The sequence below is a fragment of the Arctopsyche grandis genome, chromosome 7 (assembly GCF_051622035.1).
Source record: "Arctopsyche grandis isolate Sample6627 chromosome 7, ASM5162203v2, whole genome shotgun sequence".
Classification (NCBI taxonomy): Eukaryota; Metazoa; Arthropoda; class Insecta; order Trichoptera; family Hydropsychidae; genus Arctopsyche; species Arctopsyche grandis.
Genome location: NC_135361.1, coordinates 9,744,790 through 9,759,339, shown reverse-complemented (window position 1 = coordinate 9,759,339; position 14,550 = coordinate 9,744,790). Strand labels below are relative to the sequence as shown.

Sequence of the window (14,550 nt, the reverse complement as noted above, 5' to 3'; positions counted from 1 at the left end):
TTTTTGCAATGTCGAATTCTTTGATTTTGGTGATAGTTAGTTTAGGTTGGGTTAGGTTTGGTGAGATTAGCGAGTTTTTTTTGCAATGTCCAATTCTTTGATTTCGGTGATGGTTAGGTTAGGTTGGGTTAGGTTTGGTGAGGTTTGCAGGTTTTGTGTATATATTTGCAATGTCGACTTCTTTGATATCGGTGATGGTTAGGTTAGGTTGGGTTAGGTTTGGTAAGGTTAACACGATTTGTGAATAACATACAATCTCGAATTCTTTGATTTTGTTGATGGTTAGGTTCGGTTAGGTTAGGTCTAGTGAGGGTAGCGAGTTTTTTGTATATATATTTGCAATGTCGAATTCTTTGATTTCGGTGATGGTTATGTTAGGTTGGTTTAGGTTTGGTGAGGTTTGCAGTTTTGTGTATATATTTGCAATGTCGACTTCTTTGATATCGGTGATGGTTAGGTTAGGTTGGGTTAGGTTTGGTGAGGGTAGCGAGTTCTTTGTATATTTTTGCAATGTCGATTTCTTTGATTTCGGTGATGGTTAGGTTAGGTTGGGTTAGGTTTCGTGAGAATAGCCAGTTTTTTGTAGATTTTTGCAATGTCGAATACTTTGATTTTGGTGATGGTTAGGTTAGGTTGGGTTAGGTTAAGTGTGGTTTACACGATTTTTGGGTAAACTTACAATCTCGAATTCTTTGATTTCGGTGATGGTTAGGTTAGGTTGGGTTAGGTTTAGTGATGGTAGCGAGTACTTTGTATATTTTTGCAATGTCGAATTCTTTGATTTCGGTGATGGTAAGGTTAGGTTGGGTTAGGTTTGGTGAGGCTTGCGAGTTTTTTGTATATTTATGCAATGTCGAATTCTTTGATTTCGGTGATAGTTAGTTAAGGTTGGGTTAGGTTTGGTGAGATTAGCGAGTTTTTTGTATTTTTTTTGCAATGTCCAATTCTTTGATTTCGGTGATCGTTAGGTTAGGTTGGGTTAGGTTTGGTGAGATTAGCGAGTTTTTTGTATATTTTTGCAATGTCGAATACTTTGATTTCGGTGATGGTTATGTTAAGTTGGGTTAGGTTTGTGAGGTTTGTAGGTTTTGTGTATATATTTGCAATGTCGACTTCTTTGATATCGGTGATGGTTAGGTTAGGTTGGGTTAGGTTTGGTGAGGGTAGCGAGTTCTTTGTATATTTTTGCAATGTCGATTTCTTTGATTTCGGTGATGGTTAGGTTAGGTTTGGTTAGGTCTAGTGAGGGTAGCGAGTTTTTTGTATATATGTTTGCAATGTCGAATTCTTTGATTTCGGTGATGGTTATGTTAGGTTGGGTTAGGTTTGGTGAGGTATGCAGTTTTGTGTATATATTTGCAATGTCGACTTCTTTGATATCGGTGATGGTTAGGTTTAGTTGGGTTAGGTTTGGTGAGGGTAGGGAGTTCTTTGTATATTTTTGCAATGTCGAATTCTTTGATTTCGGTTATAGTTAGTTTAGGTTGGGTTAGGTTTGGTGAGATTAGAGAGTTTTTGTATATTTTTGCAATGTCGAATTCTTTGATTTCGCTGATGGTTAGGTTAGGTTGGGTTAGGTTTGGTACGGTTAGCACAATTTGTGAATAACTAACAATCTCGAATTCTTTGATTTCAGTGATGGTTAGGTTAGGTTAGGTTAGGTTTAGTGATGGTCGTGAGTACTTTGTATATTTTTGCAATGTCGAATTCTTTGATTTCGGTGATGGTTAGGTCAGGTTGGGTTAGGTTTGGTGAGGCTTGCGAGTTTTTTGTATATTTTTGCAATGTCGAATTCTTTGATTTTGCTGAAGGTAAGGTTAGGTTTGGTTAGGTTTGGTACGGTTAGCACGATTTGTGAATAACTAACAATCTCGAATTCTTTGATTTCGGTGATGGTAAGGTTAGGTTGGGTTAGGTTTAGTGATGGTAGCGAGTACTTTGTATATTTTTGCAATGTCGAATTCTTTGATTTCGGTGATGGTTAGGTTAGGTTGGGTTAGGTTTGTGAGGTTTGTAGGTTTTGTGTATATATTTGCAATGTCGACTTCTTTGATATCGGTGATGGTTAGGTTAGGTTAGGTTAGGTTTAGTGATGGTAGCGAGTACTTTGTATATTTTTGCAATGTCGAATTCTTTGATTTCGGTGATGGTTAGGTTAGGTTGGATTAGGTTTGGTGAGGCTTGCGAGTTTTTTGTATATTTTTGCAATGTCGAATTCTTTGATTTCGGTGATAGTTAGTTTAGGTTGGGTTAGGTTTGGTGAGATAAGCGAGTTTTTTTTGCAATGTCCAATTCTTTGATTTCGGTGATGGTTAGGTTAGGTTGGGTTAGGTTTGGTGAGGTTTGCAGGTTTTGTGTATATATTTGCAATGTCGAATTCTTTGATTTCGGTGATAGTTAGTTTAGGTTGGGTTAGGTTTGGTGAGATTAGAGAGTTTTTGTATATTTTTGCAATGTCGAATTCTTTAATTTCGCTGATGGTTAGGTTAGGTTGGGTTAGGTTTGGTGAGATTAGCGAGTTTTTTGTATTTTTTTTGCAATGTCGAATTCTTTGATTTCGGTGATGGTTAGGTTAGGTTGGGTTAGGTTTGGTGAGGCTTGCGAGTTTTTTATATATTTTTGCAATGTCGAATTCTTTGATTTTGGTGATAGTTAGTTTAGGTTGGGTTAGGTTTGGTGAGATTAGCGAGTTTTTTTTGCAATGTCCAATTCTTTGATTTCGGTGATGGTTAGGTTAGGTTGGGTTAGGTTTGGTGAGGTTTGCAGGTTTTGTGTATATATTTGCAATGTCGACTTCTTTGATATCGGTGATGGTTAGGTTAGGTTGGGTTAGGTTTGGTAAGGTTAACACGATTTGTGAATAACATACAATCTCGAATTCTTTGATTTTGTTGATGGTTAGGTTCGGTTAGGTTAGGTCTAGTGAGGGTAGCGAGTTTTTTGTATATATATTTGCAATGTCGAATTCTTTGATTTCGGTGATGGTTATGTTAGGTTGGTTTAGGTTTGGTGAGGTTTGCAGTTTTGTGTATATATTTGCAATGTCGACTTCTTTGATATCGGTGATGGTTAGGTTAGGTTGGGTTAGGTTTGGTGAGGGTAGCGAGTTCTTTGTATATTTTTGCAATGTCGATTTTTTTGATTTCGGTGATGGTTAGGTTAGGTTGGGTTAGGTTTAGTGAGAATAGCGAGTTTTTTGTAGATTTTTGCAATGTCGAATTTTTTGATTTCGCTGATGGTTAGGTTAGGTTGGGTTAGGTTTGGTACGGTTAGCACAATTTGTGAATAACTAACAAACTCGAATTCTTTGATTTCAGTGATGGTTAGGTTAGGTTAGGTTAGGTTTAGTGATGGTAGCGAGTACTTTGTATATTTTTGCAATGTCGAATTCTTTGATTTCGGTGATGGTTAGGTTAGGTTGGATTAGGTTTGGTGAGGCTTGCGAGTTTTTTGTATATTTTTGCAATGTCGAATTCTTTGATTTCGGTGATAGTTAGTTTAGGTTGGGTTAGGTTTGGTGAGATAAGCGAGTTTTTTTTGCAATGTCCAATTCTTTGATTTCGGTGATGGTTAGGTTAGGTTGGGTTAGGTTTGGTGAGGTTTGCAGGTTTTGTGTATATATTTGCAATGTCGACTTCTTTGATTTCGGTGATGGTTAGGTTAAGTTGGGTTAGGTTTGGTGAGGGTAGGGAGTTCTTTGTATATTTTTGCAATGTCGAATTCATTGATTTCGGTGATGGTTAGGTTAGGTTTGGTTAGGTTTGGTACGGTTTGCAGGTTTTGTGTATATATTTGCAATGTCGACTTCTCTGATTTCGGTGATGGTTAGGTTAAGTTGGGTTAGGTTTGGTGAGGGTAGGGAGTTCTTTGTATATTTTTGCAATGTCGAATTCTTTGATTTCGGTGATAGTTAGTTTAGGTTGGGTTAGGTTTGGTGAGATTAGAGAGTTTTTGTATATTTTTGCAATGTCGAATTCTTTGATTTCGCTGATGGTTAGGTTAGGTTGGGTAAGGTTTGGTGAGGCTTGCGAGTTTTTTGTATTTTTTTGCAATGTCGACTTCTTTGATATCGGTGATGGTTAGGTTAGGTTGGGTTAGGTTTGGTAAGGTTAACACGATTTGTGAATAACATACAATCTCGAATTCTTTGATTTTGTTGATGGTTAGGTTCGGTTAGGTTAGGTCTAGTGAGGGTAGCGAGTTTTTTGTATATATATTTGCAATGTCGAATTCTTTGATTTCGGTGATGGTTATGTTAGGTTGGTTTAGGTTTGGTGAGGTTTGCAGTTTTGTGTATATATTTGCAATGTCGACTTCTTTGATATCGGTGATGGTTAGGTTTAGTTGGGTTAGGTTTGGTGAGGGTAGGGAGTTTTTTGTATATTTTTGCAATGTCGAATTCTTTGATTTCGGTGATAGTTAGTTTAGGTTGGGTTAGGTTTGGTGAGATAAGCGAGTTTTTTTTGCAATGTCCAATTCTTTGATTTCGGTGATGGTAAGGTTAGGTTGGGTAAGGTATGGTGAGGTTTGCAGGTTTTGTGTATATATTTGCAATGTCGACTTCTTTGATATCGGTGATGGTTAGGTTAGGTTGGGTTAGGTTTGGTGAGGGTAGCGAGTTCTTTGTATATTTTTGCAATGTCGAATTCTTTAATTTCGGTGATGGTTATGTTAGGTTGGGTTAGGTTTGGTGAGGTTTGCAGTTTTGTGTATATATTTGCAATGTCGACTTCTTTGATATCGGTGATGGTTAGGTTTAGTTGGGTTAGGTTTGGTGAGGGTAGGGAGTTCTTTGTATATTTTTGCAATGTCGAATTCTTTGATTTCGGTGATAGTTAGTTAGGTTGGGTTAGGTTTGGTGAGATTAGAGAGTTTTTGTATATTTTTGCAATGTCGAATTCTTTGATTTCGCTGCTGGTTAGGTTAGGTTGGGTAAGGTTTGGTACGGTTAGCACAATTTGTGAATAACTAACAATCTCGAATTCTTTGATTTCGGTGATGGTTAGGTTAGGTTAGGTTAGATTTAGTGATGGTAGCGAGTACTTTGTATATTTTTGCAATGTCGAATTCTTTGATTTCGGTGATGGTTAGGTTAGGTTGGGTTAGGTTTAGTGAGAATAGCGAGTTTTTTGTAGATTTTTGCAATGTCGAATTTTTTGATTTCGCTGATGGTTAGGTTAGGTTGGGTTAGGTTTGGTCCGGTTAGCACAATTTGTGAATAACTAACAAACTCGAATTCTTTGATTTCAGTGATGGTTAGGTTAGGTTAGGTTAGGTTTAGTGATGGTAGCGAGTACTTTGTATATTTTTGCAATGTCGAATTCTTTGATTTCGGTGATGGTTAGGTTAGGTTGGATTAGGTTTGGTGAGGCTTGCGAGTTTTTTGTATATTTTTGCAATGTCGAATTCTTTGATTTCGGTGATAGTTAGTTTAGGTTGGGTTAGGTTTGGTGAGATAAGCGAGTTTTTTTTGCAATGTCCAATTCTTTGATTTCGGTGATGGTTAGGTTAGGTTGGGTTAGGTTTGGTGAGGTTTGCAGGTTTTGTGTATATATTTGCAATGTCGACTTCTTTGATTTCGGTGATGGTTAGGTTAAGTTTGGTTAGGTTTGGTACGGTTTGCAGGTTTTGTGTATATATTTGCAATGTCGACTTCTCTGATTTCGGTGATGGTTAGGTTAAGTTGGGTTAGGTTTGGTGAGGGTAGGGAGTTCTTTGTATATTTTTGCAATGTCGAATTCTTTGATTTCGGTGATAGTTAGTTTAGGTTGGGTTAGGTTTGGTGAGATTAGAGAGTTTTTGTATATTTTTGCAATGTCGAATTCTTTGATTTCGCTGATGGTTAGGTTAGGTTGGGTAAGGTTTGGTGAGGCTTGCGAGTTTTTTGTATTTTTTTGCAATGTCGACTTCTTTGATATCGGTGATGGTTAGGTTAGGTTGGGTTAGGTTTGGTAAGGTTAACACGATTTGTGAATAACATACAATCTCGAATTCTTTGATTTTGTTGATGGTTAGGTTCGGTTAGGTTAGGTCTAGTGAGGGTAGCGAGTTTTTTGTATATATATTTGCAATGTCGAATTCTTTGATTTCGGTGATGGTTATGTTAGGATGGTTTAGGTTTGGTGAGGTTTGCAGTTTTGTGTATATATTTGCAATGTCGACTTCTTTGATATCGGTGATGGTTAGGTTTAGTTGGGTTAGGTTTGGTGAGGGTAGGGAGTTTTTTGTATATTTTTGCAATGTCGAATTCTTTGATTTCGGTGATAGTTAGTTTAGGTTGGGTTAGGTTTGGTGAGATAAGCGAGTTTTTTTTGCAATGTCCAATTCTTTGATTTCGGTGATGGTAAGGTTAGGTTGGGTAAGGTATGGTGAGGTTTGCAGGTTTTGTGTATATATTTGCAATGTCGACTTCTTTGATATCGGTGATGGTTAGGTTAGGTTGGGTTAGGTTTGGTGAGGGTAGCGAGTTCTTTGTATATTTTTGCAATGTCGAATTCTTTAATTTCGGTGATGGTTATGTTAGGTTGGGTTAGGTTTGGTGAGGTTTGCAGTTTTGTGTATATATTTGCAATGTCGACTTCTTTGATATCGGTGATGGTTAGGTTTAGTTGGGTTAGGTTTGGTGAGGGTAGGGAGTTCTTTGTATATTTTTGCAATGTCGAATTCTTTGATTTCGGTGATGGTTAGGTTAGGTTTGGTTAGGTTTGGTACGGTTTGCAGGTTTTGTGTATATATTTGCAATGTCGACTTCTTTGATTTCGGTGATGGTTAGGTTAAGTTGGGTTAGGTTTGGTGAGGGTAGGGAGTTCTTTGTATATTTTTGCAATGTCGAATTCTTTGATTTCGGTGATAGTTAGTTTAGGTTGGGTTAGGTTTGGTGAGATTAGAGAGTTTTTGTATATTTTTGCAATGTCGAATTCTTTGATTTCGCTGATGGTTAGGTTAGGTTGGGTTAGGTTTGGTGAGGTTTGCAGGTTTTGTGTATATATTTGCAATGTCGACTTCTTTGATATCGGTGATGGTTAGGTTAGGTTGGGTTAGGTTTGGTGAGGGTAGCGAGGTCTTTGTATATTTTTGCAATGTCGAATTCTTTGATTTCGGTGATGGTTAGGTTTAGTTGGGTTAGGTTTGGTGAGGGTAGGGAGTTTTTTGTATATTTTTGCAATGTCGAATTCTTTGATTTCGGTGATAGTTAGTTTAGGTTGGGTTAGGTTTGGTGAGATAAGCGAGTTTTTTTTGCAATGTCCAATTCTTTGATTTCGGTGATGGTTAGGTTAGGTTGGGTAAGGTTTGGTGAGGTTTGCAGGTTTTGTGTATATATTTGCAATGTCGACTTCTTTGATATCGGTGATGGTTAGGTTAGGTTGGGTTAGGTTTGGTGAGGGTAGCGAGTTCTTTGTATATTTTTGCAATGTCGAATTCTTTAATTTCGGTGATGGTTATGTTAGGTTGGGTTAGGTTTGGTGAGGTTTGCAGGTTTTGTGTATATATTTGCAATGTCGACTTCTTTGATTTCGGTGATGGTTAGGTTAAGTTGGGTTAGGTTTGGTGAGGGTAGGGAGTTCTTTGTATATTTTTGCAATGTCGAATTCTTTGATTTCGGTGATAGTTAGTTTAGGTTGGGTTAGGTTTGGTGAGATTAGAGAGTTTTTGTATATTTTTGCAATGTCGAATTCTTTGATTTCGCTGATGGTTAGGTTAGGTTGGGTTAGGTTTGGTGAGGCTTGCGAGTTTTTTGTATTTTTTTGCAATGTCGACTTCTTTGATATCGGTGATGGTTAGGTTAGGTTGGGTTAGGTTTGGTAAGGTTAACACGATTTGTGAATAACATACAATCTCGAATTCTTTGATTTTGTTGATGGTTAGGTTCGGTTAGGTTAGGTCTAGTGAGGGTAGCGAGTTTTTTGTATTTATATTTGCAATGTCGAATTCTTTGATTTCGGTGATGGTTATGTTAGGTTGGTTTAGGTTTGGTGAGGTTTGCAGTTTTGTGTATATATTTGCAATGTCGACTTCTTTGATATCGGTGATGGTTAGGTTTAGTTGGGTTAGGTTTGGTGAGGGTAGGGAGTTTTTTGTATATTTTTGCAATGTCGAATTCTTTGATTTCGGTGATAGTTAGTTTAGGTTGGGTTAGGTTTGGTGAGATAAGCGAGTTTTTTTTGCAATGTCCAATTCTTTGATTTCGGTGATGGTTAGGTTAGGTTGGGTTAGGTTTGGTGAGGTTTGCAGGTTTTGTGTATATATTTGCAATGTCGACTTCTTTGATATCGGTGATGGTTAGGTTAGGTTGGGTTAGGTTTGGTGAGGGTAGCGAGTTCTTTGTATATTTTTGCAATGTCGAATTCTTTAATTTCGGTGATGGTTATGTTAGGTTGGGTTAGGTTTGGTGAGGTTTGCAGGTTTTGTGTATATATTTGCAATGTCGACTTCTTTGATTTCGGTGATGGTTAGGTTAGGTTGGGTTAGGATTAGTGAGAATAGCGAGTTTTTTGTAGATTTTTGCAATGTCGAATTCTTTGATTTCGCTGATGGTTAGGTTAGGTTGGGTTAGGTTTGGTACGGTTAGCACAATTTTTGAATAACTAACAAACTCGAATTCTTTGATTTCAGTGATGGTTAGGTTAGGTTAGGTTAGGTTAAGTGATGGTAGCGAGTACTTTGTATATTTTTGCAATGTCGAATTCTTTGATTTCGGTGATGGTTAGGTTAAGTTGGATTAGGTTTGGTGAGGCTTGCGAGTTTTTTGTATATTTTTGCAATGTCGAATTCTTTGATTTCGGTGATAGTTAGTTTAGGTTGGGTTAGGTTTGGTGAGATAAGCGAGTTTTTTTTGCAATGTCCAATTCTTTGATTTCGTTGATGGTTAGGTTAGGTTGGGTTAGGTTTGGTGAGGTTTGCAGGTTTTGTGTATATATTTGCAATGTCGACTTCTTTGATTTCGGTGATGGTTAGGTTAAGTTGGGTTAGGTTTGGTGAGGGTAGGGAGTTCTTTGTATATTTTTGCAATGTCGAATTCTTTGATTTCGGTGATAGTTAGTTTAGGTTGGGTTAGGTTTGGTGAGATTAGAGAGTTTTTGTATATTTTTGCAATGTCGAATTCTTTGATTTCGCTGATGGTTAGGTTAGGTTGGGTTAGGTTTGGTGAGGCTTGCGAGTTTTTTGTATTTTTTTGCAATGTCGACTTTTTTGATATCGGTGATGGTTAGGTTAGGTTGGGTTAGGTTTGGTAAGGTTAACACGATTTGTGAATAACATACAATCTCGAATTCTTTGATTTTGTTGATGGTTAGGTTCGGTTAGGTTAGGTCTTGTGAGGGTAGCGAGTTTTTTGTATATATATTTGCAATGTCGAATTCTTTGATTTCGGTGATGGTTATGTTAGGTTGGTTTAGGTTTGGTGAGGTTTGCAGTTTTGTGTATATATTTGCAATGTCGACTTCTTTGATATCGGTGATGGTTAGGTTTAGTTGGGTTAGGTTTGGTGAGGGTAGGGAGTTCTTTGTATATTTTTGCAATGTCGAATTCTTTGATTTCGGTGATAGTAAGTTAAGGTTGGGTTAGGTTTGGTGAGATTAGAGAGTTTTTGTATATTTTTGCAATGTCGAATTCTTTGATTTCGCTGCTGGTTAGGTTAGGTTGGGTTAGGTTTGGTACGGTTAGCACAATTTGTGAATAACTAACAATCTCGAATTCTTTGATTTCGGTGATGGTTAGGTTAGGTTAGGTTAGATTTAGTGATGGTAGCGAGTACTTTGTATATTTTTGCAATGTCGAATTCTTTGATTTCGGTGATGGTTAGGTTAGGTTGGGTTAGGTTTGGTGAGGCTTGCGAGTTTTTTGTATATTTTTGCAATGTCGAATTCTTTGATTTCGGTGATATTTAGTTTAGGTTGGGTTAGGTTTGGTGAGATTAGCGAGTTTTTTTTGCAATGTCCAATTCTTTGATTTCGGTGATGGTTAGGTTAGGTTGGGTTAGGTTTGGTGAGATAAGCGAGTTTTTTGTATATTTTTACAATGTCGAATTCTTTAATTTCGGTGATGGTAATGTTAGGTTGGGTTAGGTTTGGTGAGGTTTGCAGGTTTTGTGTATATATTTGCAATGTCGACTTTTTTGATATCGGTGATGGTTAGGTTAGGTTGGATTAGGTTTGGTGTGGTTTACACGATTTGTGAATAACTTACAATCTCGAATTCTTTGATTTCGGTGATGGTTAGGTTAGGTTGGGTTAGGTTTGGTGAGGTTTGCAGTTTTGTGTATATATTTGCAATGTCGACTTCTTTGATATCGGTGATGGTTAGGTTTAGTTGGGTTAGGTTTGTTGAGGGTAGGGAGTTCTTTGTATATTTTTGCAATGTCGAATTCTTTGATTTCGGTGATTGTTAGGTTAGGTTGGGTTAGGTTTGGTGAGGCTTGCGAGTTTTTTGTATTTTTATTTTGCAATGTCGAATTCTTTGATTTCGTCGATAGTTAGTTTAGGTTGGGTAACGTTTGGTGAGATTAGAGAGTTTTTGTATATTTTTGCAATGTCGAGTTCTTTGATTTCGCTGATGGTTAGGTTAGGTTGGGTTAGGTTTGGTACGGTTAGCACGATTTGTGAATAACTAACAATCTCGAATTCTTTGATTTCGGTGATGGTTAGGTTAGGTTGGGTTAGGTTTAGTGATGGTAGCGAGTTCTTTGTATATTTTTGCAATGTCGAATTCTTTGATTTCGGTGATGGTTTGGTTAGGTTGGGTAAGGTTTGGTGAAGTTTGCAGGTTTTGTGTATATATTTGCAATGTCGACTTCTTTGATATCGGTGATGGTTATGTTAGGTTGGGTTAAAATTGGTGAGGCTTGCGAGTTTTTTGTATATTTTTGCAATGTCGAATTCTTTGATTTCGGTGATAGTTTGTTTAGGTTGGGTTAGGTTTGGTGAGATTACCGAGTTTTTTGTTTTTTTTTTGCAATGTCGAATTCATTGATTTCGGTGATGGATAGTTTAGGTTGGGTTAGGTTTGGTGAGATTAGCGAGTTTTTTGTATATTTTTGCAATGTCGAATTTTTTGATTTCGGTGATGGTTAGGTTAGGTTGGGTAAGGTTTGGTGAGGTTTGCAGGTTTTGTGTATATATTTGCAATGTCGACTTCTTTGATATCGGTGATGGTTAGGTTAGGTTGGGTTAAAATTGGTGAGGCTTGCGAGTTTTATGTATATTTTTGCAATGTCGAATTCTTAGATTTCTGTGATAGTTCATTTAGGATGGTTGAGGTTTGGTGAGATTAGCGAGTTTTTTGTATTTTTTTTGCAATGTCCAATTCTTTGATTTCGGTGATGGTTAGGTTAGGTTGGGTTAGGTTTGGTGAGGCTTGCGAGTTTTTTGAATATTTTTGCAATGTCGAATTCTTTGATTTCGGTGATAGTTAGTTTAGGTTGGGTTAGGTTTAGTGATGGTAGCGAGTTCTTTGTATATTTTTTCAATGTCGAATTCTTTGATTTCGGTGATGGTTTGGTTAGGTTGGGTTAGGTTTGGTGAGGCTTGCGAGTTTTTTTGTATATTTTTGCAATGTCGAATTCTTTGATTTCGGTGATAGTTAGTTTAGGTTGGGTTAGGTTTGGTGAGATTAGCGAGTTTTTTGTATTTTTTTTGCAATGTCGAATTCATTGATTTCGGTGATGGATAGGTTAGGTTGGGTTAGGTTTGCTGAGATTAGCGAGTTTTTTGTATATTTTTGCAATGTCGAATTTTTTGATTTCGGTGGTGGTTAGGTTAGGTTGGGTAAGGTTTGGTGAGGTTTGCAGGTTTTGTGTATATATTTGCAATGTCGACTTCTTTGATATCGGTGATGGTTAGGTTAGGTTGGGTTAAAATTGGTGAGGCTTGCGAGTTTTTTGTATATTTTTGCAATGTCGAATTCTTTGATTTCGGTGATAGTTCATTTAGGTTGGTTGAGGTTTGGTGAGATTAGCGAGTTTTTTGTATTTTTTTTGCAATGTCGAATTCTTTGATTTCGGTGATGGTTAGGTTAGGTTGGGTTAGGTTTGGTGAGGCTTGCGAGTTTTTTGTATATTTTTGCAATGTCGAATTCTTTGATTTCGGTGATAGTTAGTTTAGGTTGGGTTAGGTTTGGTGAGATTAGCGAGTTTTTTTTTAAATTTTTTTGCAATGTCGAATTCTTTGATTTCGGTGATGGTAAGGTTAGGTTGGGTTATGTTTGGTGAGATTATTGAGTTTTTTGTATATTTTTTCAATGCCGAATTCTTTGATTTCGGTGATGGTTATGTTAAGTTGGGTTAGGTTTGGTGAGGTTTGTAGGTTTTGTGTTTATATTTGCAATGTCGACTTCTTTGATTTCGGTGATGGATAGGTTAGGTTGGGTTAGGTTTGGTGAGATTAGCGAGTTTTTTGTATATTTTTGCATTGTCGAATTTTTTGATTTTTGTGATGGTTAGGTTAGGTTGGGTTAGGTTTGGTGAGGTTTGCAGGTTTTGTGTATATATTTGCAATGTCGACTTCTTTGATATCGGTGATGGTTAGGTAAGGTTGGGTTAAAATTGGTGAGGCTTGCGAGTTTTTTGTATATTTTTGCAATGTCGAATTCTTTGATTTCGGTGATAGTTGATTTAGGTTGGGTTAGGTTTGGTGAGATTACCGAGTTTTTTGTATTTTTTTTGAAATGTCGAATTCTTTGATTTCGGTGATGGTTAGGTTACGTTGGGTTTGGTTTAGTGAGGGTAGCGAGTTCTTTGTATATTTTTGCAATGTCGAATTCTTTGATTTCGGTGATAGTTAGGTTAGGTTGGGTTAGATTTGCTGAATTAACCACCTTTTGTGTATATTTTTGCAATGTCGAATTCTTTGATTTCGGTGTTGGTTAGGTTAGGTTGGGTTAGGTTTGGTGAGATAAGCGAGTTTTTGTATGTTTTGCAATGTCGAATTTTTTGATTTCGGCGATGGTTAGGTTAGGTTGGGTTAGGTTTGGTGAGGTTAGCGAGTTTTTTGTATATTTTTGCAATGTCGAATTCTATGATTTCGGTGATGGTTATGTTAGGTTGGGTTAGGTTTGGTGAGGTTTGCAGGTTTTGTGTATATATTTGCAATGTCGAATTCTTTGATATCGGTGATGGTTAGGTTAGGTTGGGTTAGGTTTCGTGAGGTTAGCGATTTTGTTGTATATATTTGCAATGTCGAATTCTTTGATTTCGGTTATAGTTAGGTTAGGTTGGGTTAGGTTTGGTGAGGTAACCACCTTTTGTGTATATTTTTGCAATGTCGAATTCTTTGATTTCGGTGATGGTTAGGTTGGGTTGGGTAAGGTTTGGTGCGATTAGCACGATTTGTGAATAACTTACAATTTCGAATTCTTTGATTTCGGTGATGGTGAGGTTAGATTGGGTTAAGTTCAGTGAGGGTAGCGAGTTCTTTTTATATTTTTGCAATGTCGAATTCTTTGATTTCGGTGTTGGTTAGGTTAGGTTGGGTTAGGTGTGGTGAGGCTTGCGTGTTTTCATCACAATTACATTACAATTTACATCAATCATTTTACAATTTACACAACAATAACAATTATAACAAATTAATCGTTACACATTTCACTGCAAATCAATTTTTACATTTCAACACAATTCAATCTCCAATAAAGTTACACATAAATAATCACAATTAAAGTTACACATAAATCATCACAATTACAATTTAAAATTATTTCAAGCAATACAAAACAGAAAGGTATCACAATTACAATTTAAAATTATTACAAGCAATACAAATTATTAAAATCAATACCTTTACAATGACGGAAGTTAAATCTTTACATCGGAAACAATCACATTTTAAAACATTACTAGAATTTCATTTCAATACAGTTATCTTATATTCTTCTAAGCATGTAACCAACTAAAAATATTATTCAATGTACAAAGCAATTCCCAAAAAATTCTAGAATAAGCAATAAAACATTACACATTTCAATCATCAAATTGCAAGTAAGGCTTAACTTAAACCCCTCCAGGTATTTCACTTCTTCTCTAATTCACTAACGCACACTTCACTTCCATCGGTACACTTAAATACTATCCAATGCCCGCGGCGATTCTCCGTGACCGTCCGACGATCCCGTCGTCGCCCCACAGATTTCCTGCTAGTAATTTACCATAAATGAAGTCAACATATATTGGTTCTGGCTCACTGATACATCCAATAAGTCTTTTATCAATCCACGGTCCTATTTTCTTTTCCATTGAAGTAACATCAATCCGACTACGACCGAGCTTGAAAGTGAATACAGTGTCCTTTGGTGTTGAAACATTCTCTTTGTCTTTATGTTTCTCCTTTTCTTTATTCTCATCTTCAGAATTCTTCAAATGACTTTAATCCTTAGATCCTTTTCCAAATTGATCATCGGGTGGTTCATCTGTATTTGAAGATGGTATGTCTCCGTAATCCAAAAGTCTCTTTCTGTCCAAACCATCACTGTTCACTCTTACATCGGCCATGTTTACATCTCCATCAGCCATGTTCGCATCGTCCTCTTCATTATTGGAAACAATGAGTTCTCTTATTTCTT

At 36.8% G+C, this 14,550-nt stretch overlaps 1 protein-coding gene across 1 annotated transcript in view; it reads left to right on the top strand.

Moving 5' to 3' along the window:
• The window catches only part of LOC143914052 (uncharacterized), a 37,004-nt gene extending 23,066 nt beyond the window's left edge, over positions 1–13,938 (top strand). The window contains exon 2 of the mRNA XM_077434143.1: positions 13,927–13,938. Coding sequence (XP_077290269.1) covers positions 13,927–13,938 — 12 coding nt within the window. The remainder of the gene's footprint in view (positions 1–13,926) is intronic.
• Positions 13,939–14,550: the final 612 nt, after the last annotated feature.